The sequence below is a fragment of the Grus americana genome, chromosome 3 (genome assembly GCF_028858705.1).
Source record: "Grus americana isolate bGruAme1 chromosome 3, bGruAme1.mat, whole genome shotgun sequence".
Taxonomy (NCBI): Eukaryota; Metazoa; Chordata; class Aves; order Gruiformes; family Gruidae; genus Grus; species Grus americana.
This window is the reverse complement of record NC_072854.1, coordinates 77,308,886-77,330,216: the sequence shown is the minus strand read 5'-3', so window position 1 is coordinate 77,330,216 and position 21,331 is coordinate 77,308,886. Positions and strand designations below refer to the sequence as shown.

Below are 21,331 nucleotides of genomic sequence, written 5' to 3'. Positions count from 1 at the left end.
CAGAAGAGCTCTTTTGCAAGTAAACAAAGCATTTCCCAAACAGCAGGACATAATGGCTTTGAAGATGTCTGCAAATTCAGAATTATCCCCATCATAACTTATGGCGAACTACCTAATCAGACAGTGACACCAGGGTTAAAGAACCTTAAAAAATTTCTTTGGTGTATAAGTACAAATGGGCTTTCATATAGCATCTATTCCTTTTGTCCCACCTGATTTTCTTTTAAAAATATCTTATTGTAAAGAACTATAAAGAAAACCCTTTCATTCAGCAGTTAATGCAGGGCTTGAAAAATTTACCTTACTCTAAATAGCCGGTGAAGACAGAGTCTGCAAATGTGGGCAGTTTGTTTTGGTCTCATGTGTGAAAAGCCCAGTTGTAATTCTGCTTTCCCTGGCTTTCTGACGATTTTGTTTTGTTTTGTTTTGTTTTCAAACATGCTTGGAAGGCACATGTTGACGAATCAGCAAAACATGACAGTCTTGTTAGCTTTTTAAGCAATTTTCCATCTGGTAGATTCATCTAATTGGAGTGGTGGGCTTGAAGTTGTTCGATGCTGCTCACTTCACACAATTCGAACAGTGTTACCTGTATGGGGATTCCTAAACTTCCCTCCATTTCCAGTGCTCATCGAGAAGCAGATCTACTCCTTGTCCCATGTAACTGCAGCAAGGACTCCCCTGCAGCGTAAGGCTTAGAGATCTTCTAGCATTTTTTGCCTTAGAAAGAGAGAGGACCTCATCACAGCCAGATCCCTGTGAGCCGCAGTTGGAGAGCCTTTGAAATGGAAAAAATAGAGGTTTTACAAAGAGAGAATAAGGTGGGCAGGCAAGGGAAGGGCTGGAAGCAAAGGCCAAAACCACGCAGTCTGGCTCTTCTCTTTGACTACAGTAGAAATAACTCAGTCCAATGAAGTCCATGGATTTATGCTGGCACAAAGCAAAGGAGAATCAGGTGCAAGGTTTCAGGCATAGCAGGACACAATCTTTCTCACAGGTAAATGAGTGAATTATCATTGTTCAGCTGGAACTTCTCATCAAGAAAACTGTTTTATGGGTTGGGGAGTAAGAACATGAAGGGTCCATCAGACAAGCATGTTTCTGATTGCCTGAATCTGCTGCAAGGGTGTGGTAGGATTTATAACTGCTAGCTAAAAAGCTAAAAAAATGCTCTGCTTTTTCAATAAAGATGATGCACCCTTTCCCAGAGCTGCCACAGAGCTCCAAGAAGGTGACTCCACTTGATTCCACTTACTTTTCCATTACCTTTCTCTACATTTCCCTTCCTTCTGAATTTTAACCTGCCATCTGATAACACAGCTGGTTTTGCTTTCTCTTTTGTCTACTTTCATACATCAGATTTGTAGATATTTACCATTCCTTCCTACATTTATTCTTGCATTTCCTTAAAGTGCTATAGAGAATTGGGGAAGCAGTATACACTGAGATCTGCTTTCTACAGAGAAATATCTTTTCTGAAACACAGTTGTGCTAATTTTCATAGAAGAGTAGTAGTGTGAATTAACTTTGTTGTTGTTGTTACTCAAAACAAGAGCTATTTCAAAATATCTTTTGAAAAACCTAATCTGACACACAGTGTACACAGAAGTAGCAGCTGTAATAACTCCTGCTGTGGTTGGGTCATTTGTGTCCCGAAAAGGAGTACAGGTCAGTGCAACTGCAGCAGCTTCTGCTGTGCCAGTTACGTTCATATTGCTGCCTGAAACCCAGCTATTGGAAAAATCTAAGAAAAACTTCAGAAGCACCTCAAAGTGTGTGCCAGGCTTCAACATGGGTAACGCGGATCAAATATTTTTGCTTGGCAGTGTAATGCGGCAATCTCGTGAAAGCTGTTAATATTGACAGTGCACTAATCTCTAGGTGGGATCTTCCTTCTGCACCCAGGCCAGGGCAAATATCTGATTACAGAGAACAAGTTCTCACTTACAAGAAGGTATGTGTAACTGGAGAGATGGCAGCTTTTTATACATCTCACTATGAACAAACAAGTAAACCAAGAGGAGTTGGTTGGTTGGTTCGTTGGTTGGGTTTTTTAATCAAATGACAGATCAGTTACTGTTGCTTGGAGTTTCTAAACTTCTTCTCAGAGTAAATTAAGTCATTTATGTACATTGTAATTTAATGTGTGGTGGAGCGGGCTTGCATAGAAGGCTGGTAGTTCACAGCTGAGGAAGGATGGTTTCATCTCAGCAATGAGTGTGGTTTTGAAAAGTTACACTTCTGTTGAATTTGAGGGTTTGTTTTAAAAACTGTTTAGTGTCACATATAGCAAAGAAAAATGGCCGTGGGAAGAGGGAAGACAAAAGAGAGCAGAAATTTATTTTCCTTAAACAAGCTGGACAGCAGGCACTAAGGACAAGCCACGCATTGTTATCGTAGCCTCGGTGGCTGAGGCAGCAGGAGGCTTTTTAGGCAGGGCTGGAGCTGTGCTCTTTGGGTGGCTACCCTGCTGGAAGAGCTCATCTGCTTGCCTGCCTGGAAGGGCAGAGCAGGCAGACAGGGGCCCTCTGGCAGTCTGTGGCTTTCGGGATCTGCTTACTTTGCCTCTGCCTGAAGCCAGCCCCAGCCTGGACTCCTTCCTCATACGTGTGATGGATGAGAAAACAGAGGGTGATACTGCAGGCAGAGGAGGAGAGGGGGGACCAGATACTTTTGTGTCATTCTTTCAATCATCTTTTATAACTCTCTTTTTTAAATTTTCTGCATAACTTTAGGGGAACTCCCCCCAAACTTCTGTGTTTCTTCCTCTGTAAGGCAGGATTTGTGAATAATAGTTCCCTGTTTTGCAGAACTGCCAAGCAATGTCTTGAGTATTTCTGATGTCTGCAGAAACGCTGGGTGCTGTAGACCACCTGAGAATGAAGTGCTTATAGCTAAAGGGAGGACAGTTGCCCTGCTAGCATAAGGAAGGTTCCAAGTTGAATTTAGCAAGAGTTTGTCTGGGGACTGAACTGGTTTCACATTTTCTTTCCTGTATGTAGGTAAGGGTGTGTTAGCAGAGTTTATAGATTATAGAGTTTGAGAGGCCATTGTCTGCACAGAGGGGAACTGGAGCAGATTTGGGATGATTCAGAGAGCTCTGAAGTCTCTATTACTGGAAGGAGAATGAAACGTAGAAGTACAAAGTGCAGAATCATTCACCTGGGGACAAATAATGAATTTTGTCTTTGAGCTCATCAGTCAGAAACAACGAAGAGGAAAGAAAGTCCTAGTGACTGTGTTCATCACAAAATGACTTGGGCAACAGTGACCCCTCCCACCCCCCTGTATTGCAACCATGATATATCAAGCAAAATTTCTCCAAAAGAACTGGGCAAGCGTTCAAGCTATCTGTAAAACCTTGGTGAGAGCATATCTGCAACTGTAGTCACTTGTACTGAGGAAAGATGAATTCCAAGTGGGAGAGGTGTAGAGAAGGGCTTATAAGGTGGGACATCAGGAGACTAGAGCTACTGTTATATGAAAGAACTAAAAGATTGTGCCTCGATTAGGCAAGGAAAATGAAGTCTAAGAAAGATACTACTGCTCCTTTTAAATACCAAAGGTCAAGAAGGCAGAAGAGATATTTAAAGCTAGAAGAAAAAAACAAAACCAAAACAAAACAAAAACCTGGTCCAAAAGAAATGGCCATACATTTATTTTAGCAGAAATTAGGAGGAAGAGTGAGATTCTAAATGACCTTTTTGCTGGGGCACTGGAAGCTGTGTAACTGATTTTTGGATGTGTGACCAGTCTACGACAGTAGGGACTGACGTCAGGGATCAGGGGATCCCTTGCAGCCCTCTGGTTCAGAGCTCCGCTGACCTGGAAGAGAGTGACGAGTTCCACGTGGCAGCGCCTGCAGCCGGACTCCGGCTTCTAGGCAAGGGGGGCGTGGGTGGTTCCCCTCCTGTGGCACACACCATTTCCCAAGCTTCCCTTCGCACCAGAATTCTGCCTGATTGTCTCCTTTCTTGTTTTCTTCCCCCTTTAAAGGTTCCTGTGGCTCCCTTTCTCCCTCATTTAAAGCCCTGCTCCATAGATCATTTAAAGCTGTCTTAATGGTAGCCTATTATTTTGGAGCTCCGTGGGGCTGAAATAGTTAGAAAATCAACTCTGATGATAGTTTTGTGGGTGAGAAAAATGGTCTCAAATTTTGAGTCTGTATTGTGATAAGCCAGCTGCAAGACAAGGGCTGACAGGCAACAAAAGCTATTGGCAACAAAAATTCTGCTTTTCCAATAAAATCCTTTAGATTTTATTTAGTGAAGCCACATCCAATCAAACCACAACTTAGGTTAGAGTAACCACGGGAGAAAAATCCCACATAGAGCTTTAGGTTAAATGGGAGGTTTGCGGTCTCACAAAGGAACCCTTTCTCCAAAAATAAACCCAGAGTTGCTCCTGCATTAATGGCTTGTTTAGTCTGGATGTCAATCCGTACTTAAAAAAAAAAAAAAAAGGTAATGATAGATAATTATATCTGAGTGTGCGTGAGCCAGATCAGATGTAGAGACGGTCTGATGTAACTTGGTTGTTGGGACTACTGTGTGATTTACTTTTTCTGCTCTTAGAAACTACCAACTAGAGGGCTTGCCGGAAGCTTTCTCAGTGTAGGGATTTTGGGTTATGGGATTTGGCATGAGCCACTTTGCAGTGTTGTCTTGAAAACAGACCCACAGGTGCAGCATTTCTGCAGACTGTATCCAGCAAGAGAAAGCTGAGCTGAGGATACCGTAGAAATTGCTTCGCATGGGTTACACAGTGCTTTCTCTTCTGCTTTTGTCCTAAAGGTGCAGATTTGCAGAAAAAAAATTGATCAGTTCAAATAACCTGTTTGCAAAAATCTGCTAGATACTCAGGTCTATTCTTTCCATATGCAATTGCTGTATTTTGCAGTATACTGCTCTGTATTTATTTTCTATATAACAAAGCAATCAATATCTTTTCAAATCCCCATGCTGTTTGGCTAGCGTGAATACAAAGCTTCCTAGCCTGAACAGGACTCCTGTCAGTTATACCTATGGAGCGTAACTTTACTTGCTTTCTAAGGAAAATTCATAAAGAAATTATTTGTGCTTATTTTTTTTTTTCTGGACTGTTTTGGAGCAGCTGTTGATCCTGTATTATCATGAGGGTAGGACGTGTCCTGTTTGTTCTTCCTGAGTTCCATGGTCCGTACTCAGTCTCCCAGTCATTCGTTCAGGGAACCCATCTCAAGCAGGAGAGATGAGCGACTCCCTGTCTCTGTGGCCAGGCTGATAAGATAATGCTGCTTCATTTCTACCATCCTAAAACCTCCTCCATAGGCAGCCCCAGGCTTCTGGTAGAGCACATGCACTCTCTGTCCTTCCTCTTCCTCCTTTAGACCCAAGGTTTAGGAAGAATCCCCCTTCTCTAGCAAGTACCAGAGTTCTTCATGGGACCTGGCCCCATGGATCAGGGCAGGAGGAGGCACTTCTGCTGGGGAAAGACTTTGGAAGCAGCAAAGGGAAAGCAGGTGAGGATCTCATTGCAGCTGAGACAGCAGGGATGCTGCCAGCTTGAAGTATGTTTGCTGAGGTGTGACAGCATGGGGAGAAATGGTGAAATGGAGAGAAGGATGGGTCATACATGAGGGTGAGAAAGCTGTTGGAGTAACAGGGGCTGCTGGATGATGGCAAAGGAGATAATGGGGAATAAGTAAACAGATGGATAAAAGAGAATGAATAAAAAGTACATGGCAGTGGTGTCTTATTTCTGGAGGAGGAGAACTGTACTGAAACAAATAAGCTTGTCTGCAATGGTCTAGGGTTGTGTATGTGAGACAGTATTTGTTCAGGGATGATGGTAGTAATACCCCACTCTTCTACATGGCGTTTTTCACATGCTGATATTAAAGTATTTTCCAAAGGAAATCTGTACTGTTATGTTGATTCTGCAGCTAGAGAAATACTGGCTCTGTGTGTGTGTGAGAGAGGGGGATAAAGAAAAAGAAAAAAAAAAGAGAGGGAGAAGTGTGAAAAACAGAAGAAAAAGATATCAAGTATGTGCTAGGGTGGGATATAAAGGCAGCAGGTATATGGTTCATAGCGGGTGTATGTGTGCTGCTGTAGGGAGATAAGCTGGGTTGAATTTCTTGGTGCCTAAAGTGAAGATGGGATGGAGAAAAGTTACTTAGATAATAAACTTCTCCCAATATTACCAGCTTGATTGTGGTGTTGGATGAATGCATGTTATAGTGGCGTCAGTCTGTGAGTCCACACAGGAGAGCTATGGGTGCACAACAAACTTGAGTTCAAGCTTTCATTTCAGAGTCCAGCTTTCTAGTTTTCAGGACTGCAAAGGTATGTTTCTACATAGAAACAGGGCATGGATTTGATACCAAACTGGTTTAGAAAACATGTTAAATAGCCCATGGTTGCTAGAGGTATTCATTTCTTTGCACTTCTCGTCTCATCAGGGTGTTAACTCTGAAGGCTAACGACTGCATTTCACTATCAACAGCCACAGTTTCAGGACTGACTTTTTTAACAGATGGAGTAGGAGTAAAAGTCTTGTTCTTCCAGTGGGTAACTTGGTAGTTACTGTAGCTGAGCAAAATGGGACTTGACAGAAACTGTAAAAAAAAGGAGGAACTAAAGTGAAAAGGACAAAGCATTGTTTTAAAAAGAAAATTGTTTCCCTCTGAGCAGAAGTCAAAAAAGGTGCTTGAATTCAGTATAGATTTGGTTTCTTTGTAGATAATTCTAAAGGCTGGACTCAGACTCCATTTGTTTTTGCACCTGCTGTTAAGATCAAAGAGGAATCAGCTGTAGGCTTAGGCTAGAACAAAGCCTGACACTTAAACTTAGCTGAGATTGCTAGTTCCATCAAAGAATTTGCTAGTGATGAGGCAGTAGGATTTCTCATGAACTGTCCAAACTGTTTTGGTGAAAAGTCTGCTTGTTTTTAGTGGCTGAAAATTTGGGAAAGTGAAGAAGGGGGTTGCAAGAGAGAGTTATGGGGAAAGCTGGCATCCCTTTGTGACAGTAGCAGTGTATGGTCTGTGCTATGTGCTAGCAAGGTGCACAACTCATGGTGAAGGAGCAAAAGATAAGTCAGTATTAACTTTTTCTTTTGGATTTTTCTTAAATCTGTTACATATAAAGCAACTTTAATTCATGTAAAAGTTAGAATTTCTATGTTCCAATTGAACACAGAATTGAAATAATTAATTGTCTCTAACAGATAACAAATTGTAACAATGTTCTTCTGTCATAAATTAACTCTAGATTTCATTATGAAAACAGAAAGATAAAATTACAAAAATCTTGATAACCTTATTTATTGTTCTTACAATAAAAATGTCTGTTCCAATAGTGTTAGGTAACAACAGTGCTGTTGCCTACCATGCCGGCTGTTACGTCGTTGCCTGTTTGTGTTCCATTACTACCTGAGAGGCCCTGGTCCCAAGGCAGGGTCCTGTTGTGCTGGACGTGATTCAAAAGATGGTCTTTGCATCAAAGAGCTTACAGTGTTTACAGTGCTTTGGGTTTATAATATAGTATCCCAGTAAAGAGAGCTGCTGTTGGAGGTTTCATTTATTTAAAGGACAGTTTCTCTGGGGTGGAGTGGGGATGTCCTCTACTTTAACAAAAGTAACTTAAGCCCAAACAGTTTTTTCCTTTTCTGAAAATCCTTCAAATAAAACCAATCAATATCTGATCTTTGTGCTGCACAGGACAGCACAAAATGGTAGATGGCATCAAAAGGTTTTCTTTAGCTTCTTTCAGTCTTTTATATGAAACAAATCTGAATACAATTATTGTAAATATTTCCCTTTGTACATTAGCACTACCTTTTCTTTTAAAATTAAATGTATTTTGCTTTTTATTACAATGTAATATGTAGCAATATGTCTACCTGAAATTTTGAGATTAAAAAAAGTCCTACCCTTGCACATTCCGTAAAGAATTGCAAATTTTCCCTGAAAAATAATACTGAAAACTTTGCATAGTTTTCTGTGTTTCTAAAAGGAAAAAAAAATCCAGGAAAAGAACGTGGTCTTCACAGCTTTATTAATGTACCCATCATCATACATCACATAGCTTAGAACTTCTAGAGAAACTTTTATTATTTGTAGTTCCAGCCACATAACCTTTCAGCTGTCACCTTGCAGAGCAGAATGTAAAGTGACATAAGTGGAGCTGAACAAACTACTGAAAGCAAACAATGTATTTACTTTTTTTTTTTCTTTTTCTGGTTGTCAGTTATCTCTGAACAGACCTGGACTTCTTAAAATGTGTTGTTTTGATTTGCTGAATGAATTGCAGTTCATTTTGGATCTCGCAGTATTTCTTCTGCATCTGGACTAGGTAATTCCCAAAACCACATTCGAGATGGCTGCTAGCACATGTTTGCATGTTATCGACACGCAGTTAATATTCTCATGGAAAAGAGGTAGCTTGTCTGAGTGTTTGTGGGAATCAAAGCAAATGGCTGACACATATCCTTTAAACAAATGCATTCCTTGCATGTGCACAGGGTTTGAGAAAAATGGTTTGTAAAAAGAATCCCTTATGAAACAGGGTTCTCTGTAAGTTACTCTAAAGGCTTATAGAATAAGGCTTTAGGAAACAATATCTTTTCTCTAGGTTTCTAATTTGTGATAGCAATTCAGTAGCTGGGTAATAATTACTATATTCTGTAAGATCATTTAGCAGAAAATCCCTAGGAAAAAAAAGTAATTATTTTTATTAACTTGCACAGGATTTTTCCATAAAGGATTTAATTTGCAGCTGTATACTCAGCTCTAGAGCTTGGGGTTTAGCTGCATTTATCCTTTTATTTGCCCCACCTTTCCAGCCAGTTGCCTTCTCCATATTTCTTTGTGTCTGCTCCTGCCTCACCCACATTCAGGTGGTTGCTTCCATCAGCTCCTCTACTGCCGTCATCCTACTTTTTTTTTTTTTTTAAACTCCCTTTCCCTATAATCTGTCTTATTCCTTATTTTTTTGCAAGGACTTGCTCATACATCATAGAGGAGACTCTTAGGATATAAGGATGATAAGTGAGATAAGAGGATTTACCAGGCAAAAGAGTGGGACCAGATAAAAGATGAGTCACTGTCATTCTTAAAAACATAGCAGACAAAATTGGGAAAGAACAGGTGTTTGGTTTTAATACCAAACAACTGTTGTTATAACTTGATTTTACTTTTGCCCAACAATGTTTTCCTTCAAGTATTTTGATTAATATTGCCAAATTACTGCCAAACATGTTTATTTGGTGTCTTCAAACCAGGCCTGTTCCTGTAAGTATGATGCACGCTAGACCTGATGGCTTCAGTGGGCACTCTGACTCCTCAACTCTTGTGAAATTGCGTTTACCTGTGTAAACACAATCAAAAGCTTTTGCTCATTGTTGCACTGACACAGTTCATTCATACCAGAAGCCTTGCACCTAATGCAAGTGGATGCATCAGAGCATTTTAATTTCAATTTCTTTGTGTTTCAGAGTTCTTAAAATCCTTTTTTTTGGGGATGATGTAGCAAACTTCACTGTTTCACATCAAAAATTCATATTGGAGTGGGTGAGACTTTTCTGGTAAATGACATGGGCATATGGTTAGTACCACAGTGATGTCAGTGACATCATCGCTTGGCGGCAATGGAAACTGTCATGAGCTGAGTGAGCAGTGAAAACCCAGATTGACAGATACATTGGGGAACGAGCAAATGTGATTCATCACTAATTTATCCCCAGGTATTGAGATGGCCACCAAGCATATCTGACTTGTCTGCAAATCCATATATTTTACAAATGTATCTGTACAGAGCTTGAAAATTAATTTTCACAGTCATCTAAATTTTCTTCTGTAATTGCTTTTGCTTGCCCAGCCAAGAAGCAGGTCACCAGTCACGTATGAATAGCCAATGGCTACTGAGTAATAATCAAATGAACAGTTTGTAAATAACCCTTACCCTGAAAGCTGCTTGTCTAGAATATCTGATGATTTCTTACAAATCAAAATGTACTTTGCCTGGTTTGCTGAATACACACATGCATATTTATACATGCACAATTCACATTCCTTGTATAAATACACAGATATCCAGTTTCAGGCAGTGATATTTGAACAACTGTAGTTTGGATGAACCACAATTGAGGAATTTAGCATAGATTAGCATAGTCAAACAAGATTTCTACAATTATAAATCGACGATGTAAAGTTTCAGTAATTTACTCTCGATATTGACAGAACAATCTGGGACTAATCTGTCTAAAGGAGCACCTTTCATTTTTTCTGGTGAATAGCTCTTTTTGTCAGTCTTTTCAGTCTGATTATCTCTTTCAATTTAAACATTTTACTAAAAAGAGATTTTCTAATAAGAAGTCGTTAATTGCTAAGCAAATAGGCTGCAACAAAAAAACCACAATTCACTAAAGTGTTGTTTCCATTAGCCAAGCTTTTCTCAGAGAATTTAAATATTTGCTGGATCTCTAGTTATCCTGCTGCAGTTATGGGAGAAAAGCTGTCTATGTAGAGTAGGTAAATAATGGTTGGACTTAAGGAAATAAAAGCACCTCAGATATATGAATTTGAAGTTATTAAACTGTTTTGATAAAGTCAAATATACTAAAAGAAAATGGATCACAGAAGCAGATGCAGTTTTCTGTATTTTAGTTCAGGATTTTTAGGCAACAGCAGGTTTTAAGAACCATGCAGATTAAAAGAGTTTACTAAACCCTGCCCTGAGTTGTTTTGTTTTGTAGGTTTTTTTTCTTTTTCCTTTTTTTCTTTTTCCCTTTTTTTTTTTTAAAAAAAAAAGTCTTGGATCTGTTTTGGCATTTTAAGGCTTTTGCAAATTCTGTGGATTCTTTCCTACTGTTGCAGAACATTCAACTAGCTGAAAACACATTTTAATTTGAAAGCGTTACAATTTTTAGAGGAACATCTTATTTTGCAGCCTTCCAGATTCACAGTGATACACAAAGACTCTAACTTTGACTGGAGTTAGTGTGTATTCTAGCATTAAAAGAAGTCCTGAAATGATATATATATGAAATACTCGAACGATTTAAAATAAAACCCCAAAGCGTAGGTTTATATTGTTTTCCAAGCAGGAGTCGAAATTCGAAAGAAAAGAGCCTAAGTTTGAACGGAAACAGGACGACTGTGGTAGTTCGGTGAGGATTCCCGCAGCCACCTGGGGCCGCAGACCTGCGAACGCAGCACCTGCAGTCACACCGGACGACGCGCAGCGTTCATCTCCGGGAAGGTAGAGGAGGAAAACAGAATCGCCCGCGTTTCGGGTGCCCTGTTGCCAACAGCAAAAGAAACATCTTTTCCGCGAATATCTGCAACGGTTTCCGCGGTACCTGCTCCCAGCCCCACCGAGCGGGGCAGTGCCGGCGTGCGGTGTGTCCCCGCCACCCCGCAACAAAATCTGCCGCCATGGGCACGGCGGCAGCCCCAGCCGGGCGGCCACCGCCGCGGCGGCCGCTTCTCCGCCCGCTGGCGGGCGGCAACGCCGGGGGAAACCGGCCGTCTACCTGAGGAGCGCGGTTTCCTCCGCCCCGTCCAGGTATTTCAGGGGACGAAGCCTCGGCGGGACGTCCTGCCGAGGCGGGGTGGCACTGCGGCGTGGGCCGGCACAGCTGCACAGCGGAGCCCCGGGAAGCGCCCTCCGCGCTGGCGGTTGGCGCCGATGCTGCCCCGGAGGGAGCCAGGTGCTGTCAGCCCGGCGCTCGGGCAGTCGGCTCTGCGCTTCAGCGTCCCCTCTGAGGGCAAGGAGAGCCCCGTTGCCCGGCAGCTGCCCGTCGGGCGAGGGGAGGCGAAGGCAGGGCAGACCCCGACCAGGTGCGCGCCGCCGCCTCAGGGCGAGGGCAGGGGCGCTACGGGCTCTACGAGCCTCTCGGGTCACGAACGGTCCTCGCCGGTTAACGGCGCTGACAGGGCTGCGGGGCGAGGGTAGAGGCTGTCCCAGGAGGGGAGGGCGCCGGGCTCCCCGCTGTCCCGGGATTCCGTTAAGCTGACAGGCGGCGCGAGGCAACAGCTCCCCAACGGCCGCGTCCTGCTCGGCCCGGCCCGAAGGCAAGCTCACCTGCCTGGGGAGGCCGGGATGAAGGGAGCCCCGCGGCAGCTTGGCGATGCCGGCCCTCCCCGCTGCCGGAGGTAAACTCCGGTAGAACTTGGACCTCCCCGCCCGCCTCTCGGCGGCGGCTGGCGCCCGGGGCAGAGCGAGTTCGGGACGAAAACGAAATACGTGAGCCGAGGGCTTCTAGCGCAGCACTCAGCCCCGTTCCGTTCCGAGACCCCCCTCGGGCTTCCCTTGGCCCGGCGTTCCCCCGGCGGCTGCCCCGCTGAGGGATGCCGTAGCGCGGCCCGCCGAGACGCCGTGCCGCCAGGACGGCCGGGCTGGCGAGGCGGGGTGGCGAGGCGTCAGCCGAGGGGCTGGCACGGTGGCGGGACGCCCCTTCGAGGGGAGCGCGGCCGCCTGGGTGCCGTGGGGCGGGACGCCGTCTGCCCGGGGACCCCGCCATGGAGTCGGGGTGGTGGCTGGCCGGCGCGACAGGCTCCGCTGGTGAGCGCCGCCGCCTGTGCCAGTGGAGCAAGGCCGGTGGCGGCCCGGGAGCCACCCCGCACCTAGGGCTAGAGTCTGAGGTAGCCCCTCGGGAAGCCGAACGGGTTGGAGGGCTGGGGCTGAGCGTTAGGTGGCTGCAGTTGTGCCAAGCAGAGACGGGGGTGGGGCGGGGGGCTGAAGCAAACACGTGTGATGCGGGGCATCGGGGAAGGACTGTGCATCTCCGTGTAGGAACGGGGGTTTGACGCCCCACAGAAACGGAGGGGTAGCTCTCCGGCATCTTCATCCCAGGCGCCGCAGGGCGCCTGCCTTTTGATCTCGGTGACTGGAAATATCTGTTTAAAATAACGAGCCCGCATAGGGAGGATCTTTTCCTCGCGTCTCTCCCTCTCCCTGCGTTCCCTTTAGGTAAGCGCTGTGCCCGTAGCTCCTGTGTGTGCGCGCCTCGTAATGAGAGGAAGGGAGGCAGCCTGGGAAGCGCTGGCTCCGCCAGTGGGCGTTTTCTGGCGGCTGGGGCTGGTATTGGAAGCGGCACTGCAGTGATTTTATCTGCCTCTTTGCAGACGCGCACGCACATACGGGGCAATATTTGCCTCGCTCGAAGAAAATACAGATTGTTGCCGTTTTCTTGCTTTGAATGCGAGGTGGGAGCATGAGGAAAAACGGACTTTAAAAGGGGATCGGAACCGCTTGGCGGTCAGTAGCGCCCTGTCCCCTCCGGCCTAAAGGGGGAACGGAAATGTGAGGATTTTATGAGGGCGGGGAGCCGGGGTGCAGAGGAAATACTGCCCGGGGGTTGCTGGAGGGAACGAAGGACCGAATCGCGGTTGCCCCTCGTTTGGCTTCGTCCTTTTCGGCTTCCCCTTTCACTTTACTCCGGTATCTCTCCTAGACGTCCTGCCTTAAACTACCGCGAAAGGGAGGGAAGAGCGGAAGCATGTCCAACCCGGAGAAGCGGATCTTATCCCGCCCCTCGGCCCCCCTGGCTGCAGCACCCGGGGAAAAGCCCGGCTCCGGCAGCCACCCGCTCCACTCCCATGGCCAGAGCGGCGGAGGTGGAGGCAGCGGCGGGTCTCCTCCTCCTCCCCCCGCTCCTGGAGGCGGCTCGGCTGCCTGCAGCTCCCTCTCTCTCCTTCTAACAACCACCATCAGCAGCAGGAGCCGCGCTGCAGGGACAGCCTCCTCCGCCGCCTCCGCCAGCATCGTCCCCAGAGCGGCAGCGGCTCCTTTCCTTGCTCCAATCCCCTCCTTTTCCTCCGCTTCTCCATCTTCTTTTTACTTCTTGCCGCCGCCTCCTCGTTTCCCCTCCTCGTCTTCCTTTAACCTCACAAGTCTCCAAGGGAGGGAAGGAGGAGGAGAGGCAGCGAGAGCGGCAGGAGGAGGAGGAGGAAGAGATGTTGGCGGAGCAGCAGCAGCAGCTCACTTGATCGCCCATCCAGGCGGCAGCGGCAGGAGGAGACTCTTCTGTTCTTCATCCATCCAGGGCTTGCTGCTCCGTTCCGCAGCCGGCGGCCCCCGGCAGCACCACTCCCGGCTCCTCCTCTCCCCAGCCGCCTCTCGCCCGTGGTCCTGCAATTCCCTCGGTGCTGCAGCGGCAGCAGCCCGCGGCGACGGGATCCGAGGAGGCGACGGCCCCGGCGGGAGCAGGACTCCTAGGCGGCAGCAGCGGCAGACAGGCGCCTTCTTCTCCTTCTCGTCTCCCCTGCTCCTAGGGCCAGACATGGAAGATGGATCTAATTCTGCAAGCTGCTTTAGGAGGTTTACGGACTGTTTCTTGAACACAAGTAGGTACCGGAGCGCTGTGCCCGGCGGCGGGTCGCGCGTGTCTCGGGGGGAGGCGAAGGGCTGTGTCCGAGGCTGGGTGCATGCCTTGAGGAAAGGGCATTTCTTTGTGAGTGGGGGGGAGGCGAAGACACAAAGGGACCGTATACGTGGGGCGTGCGTGGACGCATGGAGGAGCGGCCGGGTGTGTATTGAGGATGCACGGACAAAGGGGATGCTCGATGTAACTGAGTGCTCTTTGTGGGAGCTGGCTGTTAACGCCTCGGGGATTTCGGCATCATTTCGGGATCAGACAACTCTACGTGTATGTGTGTCAGCCTTTTACTCGGTGCATGATTAATTTGCTCAGGAATGATACGGAAGGGAATGGAGACTTTCACCCCTACTTACTTGAAGTAGCAATAAGGAAGCGTCATGGTATCGGCAGTTGACAGAAAAGCGGCGGCGGCGGACCGACAAGGGTGGAATGTATCGCTTCTTTCTGCATCCCCTGTCAGATCTGCCTCACGCCTGCAAATTCCGTGGCTCTGAACTGGCTTTGGTACTAGGTGCCTCCTTCCCCTGGCCGTGGCTCATTGCAAGGCGGGCGAGAAGCCGGAGAGGAAACATGTGCTCCTTGCTGTGGGGGGGCTGGCGCTGTACCGGGGATAGTGACCGGCTGGCAGGGAGGGCAGAATAAAGGGGCATTGAGGCGCTCCACGAAGGGCGCTCCGCAGCGAGCCTCTTCCGCTGCTGCCGAAACCCTCGCCGGCTCCCACCGAGCCCAGACGCGGGGGAAGGGCGCGAGGCCGCTCTCGCCCCATTTCGGGAGGCGGGAGTGGGGTGACAGCGGCCGCTCGGTGCGGGGCTCGGCGAGTGCCCTCCCCGCGCTGGACGGAGGAGCCCGGCGGCAGCGGGGGCCGCTGGCCGGCCCGAGCCGCTCAGGCGGGTTGTGAGAGTTGGGAGGAGGGTTTCGCATGGCAGAAACTCCCCCCGTTCGTAGGGACGCGGCCCGGCTCCCCCTCGGGTGTCTCGCCCCGAGCCTGCCGCCGCCTTTCTCTCTCCGAGGCGTTGCACTGATACACCGCGCCCCGCCGGGTGGGCGCTCCCGGGGCTGTGGCGTCCCTGGAGCGGCCGAGGCCTCGGGCTGCCCATGCCCTCCCGCCGGGAAATGTGGTGGGGTTCGATTTGGGCATGGGATTAATGAATTTCCAAGCGGAATGTGTATCTGGGCTGAAATACATCTCTATCAGAAACTTTTTCTTTTTTTTTGGTCACCTAATGTTTTGATGCTTAGGGTGACTTCCATCAGCTGTGGTTATTTGGTTTTGGGTTTTTGTTTGTTTTTTCTTCTTTTTGTGACAGTTTCTTAAATCATAGACTTATGCCTTAGCGTCCCTAAACTTGCATTCTAACCTGTTAGCATACTTTTATTAGGTGGCTTTTTTGGATACAGGTGAATAGTACATAGTTCACACATGTATGTATTTTGGGGAGATGTGAGAATAACTGTAGAGATGTCGGCTGAAACCTCATTATTTGTCTTACTGCCTTACAGCTGTCTTTAGCACAATAGCCTGCAAGCGTGGTAGTAGTTGTTCTATGCTACGGTAGAGGTGAATAAAGTTTACTATATATTTGCTGCATTGCCTTTTTGAAACTTTATTCAGTAGTTGATTATGTCACAGAGCTGCATACTTGTTTAGTTTTGAGGCCTGAGGGGAACCCTAAGCTCATCCAGTTTTTGTGTTCTGTATTTGGGAGGGGTAGAATGCTGCCATGCGTGTGGTACAACTCTGATGTTTTAAAATAAGTGGTCTTGGGAGCAAGGAACTGAGCCAGGGAATGTGTGTCATGTAGGGCAATTCTCTCCTATGCTAGTCCAAGAAAAAGATGACACAGAAAACGTCAGCTCTGTTCAAAACACCATTTTAAAAGCAGCAGTGATTTCAACTTAAGCTATTTTATCAATACTTGATCACGAGAAACCTGGTCACCTTTGACTGATTGTGACCTCTGACTGAAGATTTTTCTGCTGGCAGGAAGGGAGCAGAACAGTTCTTTCCCGTGTGAGTTTACTGACGTCTAAGACGGCATGCAGCTTCTCTCTCTGTGGAGACACTTTCCCGTGCTCTGCAGCCTGCTCTCATGAAACTTTGAAGAACCTAAATGTCTGGTATTTCTATTCCTCTTTTGAATGTGATTGAAACTGGCCAATGGGCTCAAAAGATACTGGTGAGGTCAGATGGACAGACATCCACGTGCGTCCGTATATACATATGCGTAAACTTCCCTCCCTCCCTGAGTGATTGCATAAGTCTGATTTCCTTAGGAAACCAGGATGAAAAAAGGAGTGGAGGGAAGTCAAACAAGATACTATTCAGTTCCAGTGCAGCTACTGCAAAGAGCACTTGTCCAACTGTTTGGAGTACTGTGCACAGTCCTGGTTACAGTGCAGCCGGAAGGCTATTATTGTTTTGAAGAGGATGAGATCATGTAGAACAATGAAGACAATGTGCTGCATCTCATAGCTTTTGTTTCCTGAATTGTATTTTAGATTCTAAATCATACATATATACATATATAACCTGTTTGACTTTAAAGATGAAGAAGTCTAAATATTTTTACAGGGAAACGGAGGAGTTTTGTGGGGAAGAGAGTTGAGATGGGCTTTTTTGGAAGGGAGATTTAAAAGTGACCTAACAGAATCCTTAAGAAAGGAAAACAATGAAATTGCTAGAGATGTATTCTTTTTCCTTTGAGCTCTTTTGACTTAAATGCTCTCCAGTCAGGATTTTGTTAGAAGGTTCTTGATATTATTAAAATCTTAGCTTCTGTAATACTCATCTTGTGCCATATCTGGCTATTTTTGTTTTTAAGATTCTTAATAAAGCACTGGACTGGGCTGCAGAAGCTTATATGAACTTTGTGTGGTGTGTGTTGTTTTTCTTAACTGTTTAAAATCTGTAACTTGGTGCATAACAGAGTGTTTTGAGAAACTTGTAGTAGCTAACATTCTGGATCAATCCTCCAGTGGAGTTCTACCATATTTAGGATACTTTAAGCTTCCAGGTTTCTGTGAAATGTCTTACCTTCAGGGGAGCATCCTGTGTTCCTTCCACACTCAAGGTTTCTCAAGCTATAGACGTGTAGCATATTTCATCTGTGTCTCATAAGTCTACTCACAGGTATGAGTATTTTACAGTGTGCGGGCTTTCTGCTTGCCAGAGTATTGTCGGTATATTCTTATTTTATAGTTACCTTTTATCTGGCTTTTTTTTTTTTTCCTGTGATACAGCAAGTTTGTCCTGCACCTTCATGTGCCAGATGCTAAGACTTTCCAATTGATACTTTCTTTAAGAAAGAGTAGATGTGGTAAGATCTGTAGTTGTGGAAGAAAACAGCAATTAAGGTTTAAATAAAGTTAAAAATATTCCTGCTACCTGCACTAATGGGAAAGTTAATGTTGGCTTTACTCTCTTGCTTTTTTTCCTGGTCTGTGTATTCATTACTTGCAATCAGGGTTTTGTAAGCCAGGTGCTGATCTTCAGCAATGAATCCTATGTGTAAAGGTGGACAGGGTTTAGGTTTACAATTAAATCATCCTTAAAATTTAGATGCTGATGTAGAAAATGGAATTGTTTCTGGTTTTCACCTCGGGGATTCTGGCTCCACATTAATTGAAAGCCAAATTGTCACTAAAGCAGTGTGTAGTTATGATGGTAAGTGATGTCATTCAGTGGCTCCCATCAGGATTGGGGTGTCATAATACCACACTTTGCATTAATGTATAGGAATGCCATGTATCCTGGTCTGAAGCGCTGCCATTCTATTTAGAGGGATAACGGACAAATGCGCAGGGCAGCCAGCGAGGAATGGCATGGAAAGGGAATGGAAACTGTGCTGACACGAGCAGTTTACAGTGAAGGAGGGCTTGTTTGTGCAAGTCGGGTATTTTTACAAATGGTTGTCTGTAAAGCATGCAGTTTACATCTGAAATAACTAATCCTCTGTCCCTTTGACTCCTCAGCTCTGCTGCCAACGTTTGCCTGATGGCTTGGGGGTACCTAGCACTCGTAGGCCTTGAGAAAGGAAGTATCGCCTTCACTGTTAACTCAGTAAGCTTGCTCCTCGTGTAAGATGGACGCTGAAGGCGTGGTTATGCACGGAGGGATAGTGTAGGTGAGTTGGGAGATAGTCTCTTTTTGTCACTTGTGCAAGGAGGATGGCAGCTCATTTAAGATTGTAAGACAAGGCTGGCAACTCCAGTCACTCCGTTTGTGTCTTTCCTTTTGCTTGTGTTTAAGCTGTACTTGTCAGCTGGACATGATGAAAACCTGAAAGTGTAAAGATGAGCTTTTATTTCAGCACATACGTGACTTACTGACTTGATTTTGAAACGTTCACGTTAAATGCTCATCTAGGGCATACACTTGGCTTACTTGCTTTTTAACTCTTCTGTTGTACAGATCAGTACAACAGTACCTTTTGTTCAGTTTTAAGATTTTGTGCTGTATTCTAATACAAATAGATTATACCTAACATTCTCTTGGTATCCTCAAATCATGAACTTAGTTTTGGATTAAGAAAATAAGAATGAGAGTCTCTGTGTGTGGATTTATAACGTGGAAATGGCTTATGCAGCTTGTTGGTTGATGTTAACTTTGTCTGTGATTAAAATTGTATTTCAGTTTGGTGAGGCTAATATGAGAATTTTTTTAATGCTACTTTAAAAAGTATTTTAGTTTCAAGTAATTATGCTTAATACTCTAAAATTCAGTGTTTTTAACAATATTCTAGTTTTTGCCCTTTTAGCACTATTATCATATTCTAAAAGAAAGCTAAGATCATAAGTAAAAAAAAAATATATGTAGAAAGGAAAAAAGCTATTTGGGTTTTTTGTTTTGTTTTGTTTTTATACTCCCTCTGCTGGCTGTTTCAATTACAGGTACCTGCACTTGAACTTTGTTACTAAATCCTTTATTAAAGATACTAAACCTTTATGGTTTTATCAAATGAGCGGTAATGTGTATTGATTTCAGTCTGTATTTAAAATACAAAAAAAGTCTATAATTGTTAAATGAAGAAACAGTATTTGCGGGCATGGAAAATTTGACACCTGTTTTATGGAGCAATGTTTTCATTTTTGTTATACCTTGTATTGATTTGAACTCTAAAAACAATTGAATCTTTTGATGTGTGGGCCGCATCTTCACCAGTAAATATCACAGAAATAACAATTCATATATTGTTCCAAAAGATTTAGTTATCTATTCTATTTATTGTAATAAATTTACGGCCCGGCTTTGAAGAACAGCTGTGGCAAAACCTAAATAATTATGCTATGTTTCGTTATGTAAAAAAACCCAATTATCATTCACGAGTTTGACTTACATCTACATAATTAGCTACAAGGCTGCACTCAAAGTATTCTGTACATGTAATAGATAATTTCTTAAGATACTTGTTTTAGTACACTGGTATACAGTAGTGTTCATCCAAAATATTTGTAGCACTCAAATATTATAATTCTTAGGAACTTCAGAGATCACATACAAAGATTGCTGTATATATTATTGAAATGAAGCCATTGCATTCCCCATGGGTGTCAGTTGTGGTTAAAATTGTTCAATATTTGTTGTTTATATTTCTGCTAAAGATCCAGACTTTGCTATGTAATGTGTCCTCACTTGTGCTTGTACTTGACTTCCCACTGTCAGAGTTTGAAGAGTGCCACCTACTGATTGACAGCTCCTTACAGTACTTGGTTCCCTTGCCATCTGAAGGCTCTCACAGCTCAGCCTCGCTTATCTTGTGGGATGTGACAAGTTGATGTGGTTGAACGTGGCAGCCCTGTTAAATCAAACTTCAGCTTTGACCTCTTCTATTAAATGATGCTATTTTTTCTTTCTAATTTGTTTCAAGGTGAGGACACAGAATTTTCATCCTGGGAGGTGGGCTTCCCCACTCCGCCCTTGTCCCCCTTTTAAAAGATTGTGAGAAAGTGGCATATTTCTGTGCTTTCATCATCACTTCTTCTCAAGCTGTCATAATTAGCGTGGGAGGAACCAGCCTGGCTGATGTTTATAGAAGACTTTGGCTTCTGCTATGCCAGACAATGTATTGATGTGTTGCACACTCATATGAGACAGTTCAAAAGGCAGGTAACAGACTCGCAATCATGACTTTATTAACAAATGAACATTCCAAAATGCTCATGATGTGTTTGTTTTTGCAGGGGAGAAGGACAATCTGATTAACAAGTTTTAAATTTTTATGGTAAATTGATGAATTCATCTTTACTGTTAGTGTACACTGAGAACCCTTTATTTCAACTTCGAAGTATGCTAATTATGTTCTTGGGGGAAAAAAACTTGGCAAGAGTATGAATTAGTTCAAAAAAGTGTCTCATTTACATATTTACAAGGACCTCCTTTATTTCACAGTTCTTTTTATATATCCTCTTCCCAGTGATTTAGCGCCATAGGAAGCTTTCTTAATTCCCAGCTCCTAAACACCTCGTCATAGGTGGCGTTAAGAAGAAAAAATAATATGTTTCCAAATTTCCTATTATCTTGAAAACTACATTGATACCAAGTTTGAGTCTGGGTGAATGAGATTTTTAACAATAAAATGTCATATCATGAAGAGATGCCAAATCTTATGGCTCAATAGGACTAGAATTGGGTTCTCTGTATCACTTGAAGGCTTTTCAAGGTAGTTCTGGCTTAAGAATACCGAAAGAGAGGGCTTTTGGATGTTACTTACTGCCTTTAGAGAACTCATTTTAGTAATTTCTAATTAAAATAATAATAAAAAACCTCAACACAGAGGCAGCAGTTGTAATCTCACCTTCTTTGATGTTGGGACCCAAAGAAGAGGTTGTCATGATCTGAGAGCAGTTAATCCACCTTCCATCTGGAAACTGTGAAGATTTAATGCTTTCATTAGCACTTATTGATCTGATTCCTTGTTTCTGCAGTATCAACAAACTCCTGTGCAGCTGAGCTGTATTTCTTTCA

At 44.6% G+C, this 21,331-nt stretch overlaps 1 protein-coding gene across 4 annotated transcripts in view; it reads left to right on the top strand.

The window, feature by feature from the left end:
- PDE10A (phosphodiesterase 10A) overlaps nt 1-21,331 on the top strand; it is a 383,571-nt gene that overhangs the window by 172,358 nt on the left and 189,882 nt on the right. Inside the window, exons 1-3 of one of the 4 annotated variants that reach the window (XM_054819187.1) lie at nt 8,240-8,336; nt 11,089-11,243; nt 13,441-14,332. The exons of 1 other annotated variant lie outside the window; for it this stretch is intronic. In XM_054819187.1, coding sequence (XP_054675162.1) covers nt 13,486-14,332 — 847 coding nt within the window. In that variant the 5' untranslated portion in view covers nt 8,240-8,336; nt 11,089-11,243; nt 13,441-13,485. Of the gene's footprint in view, nt 1-8,239; nt 8,337-11,088; nt 11,244-13,124; nt 13,245-13,440; nt 14,333-21,331 lie in introns of those variants that run through there. 2 more of the 4 variants (XM_054819185.1, XM_054819186.1) reach the window with 2 other exon arrangements.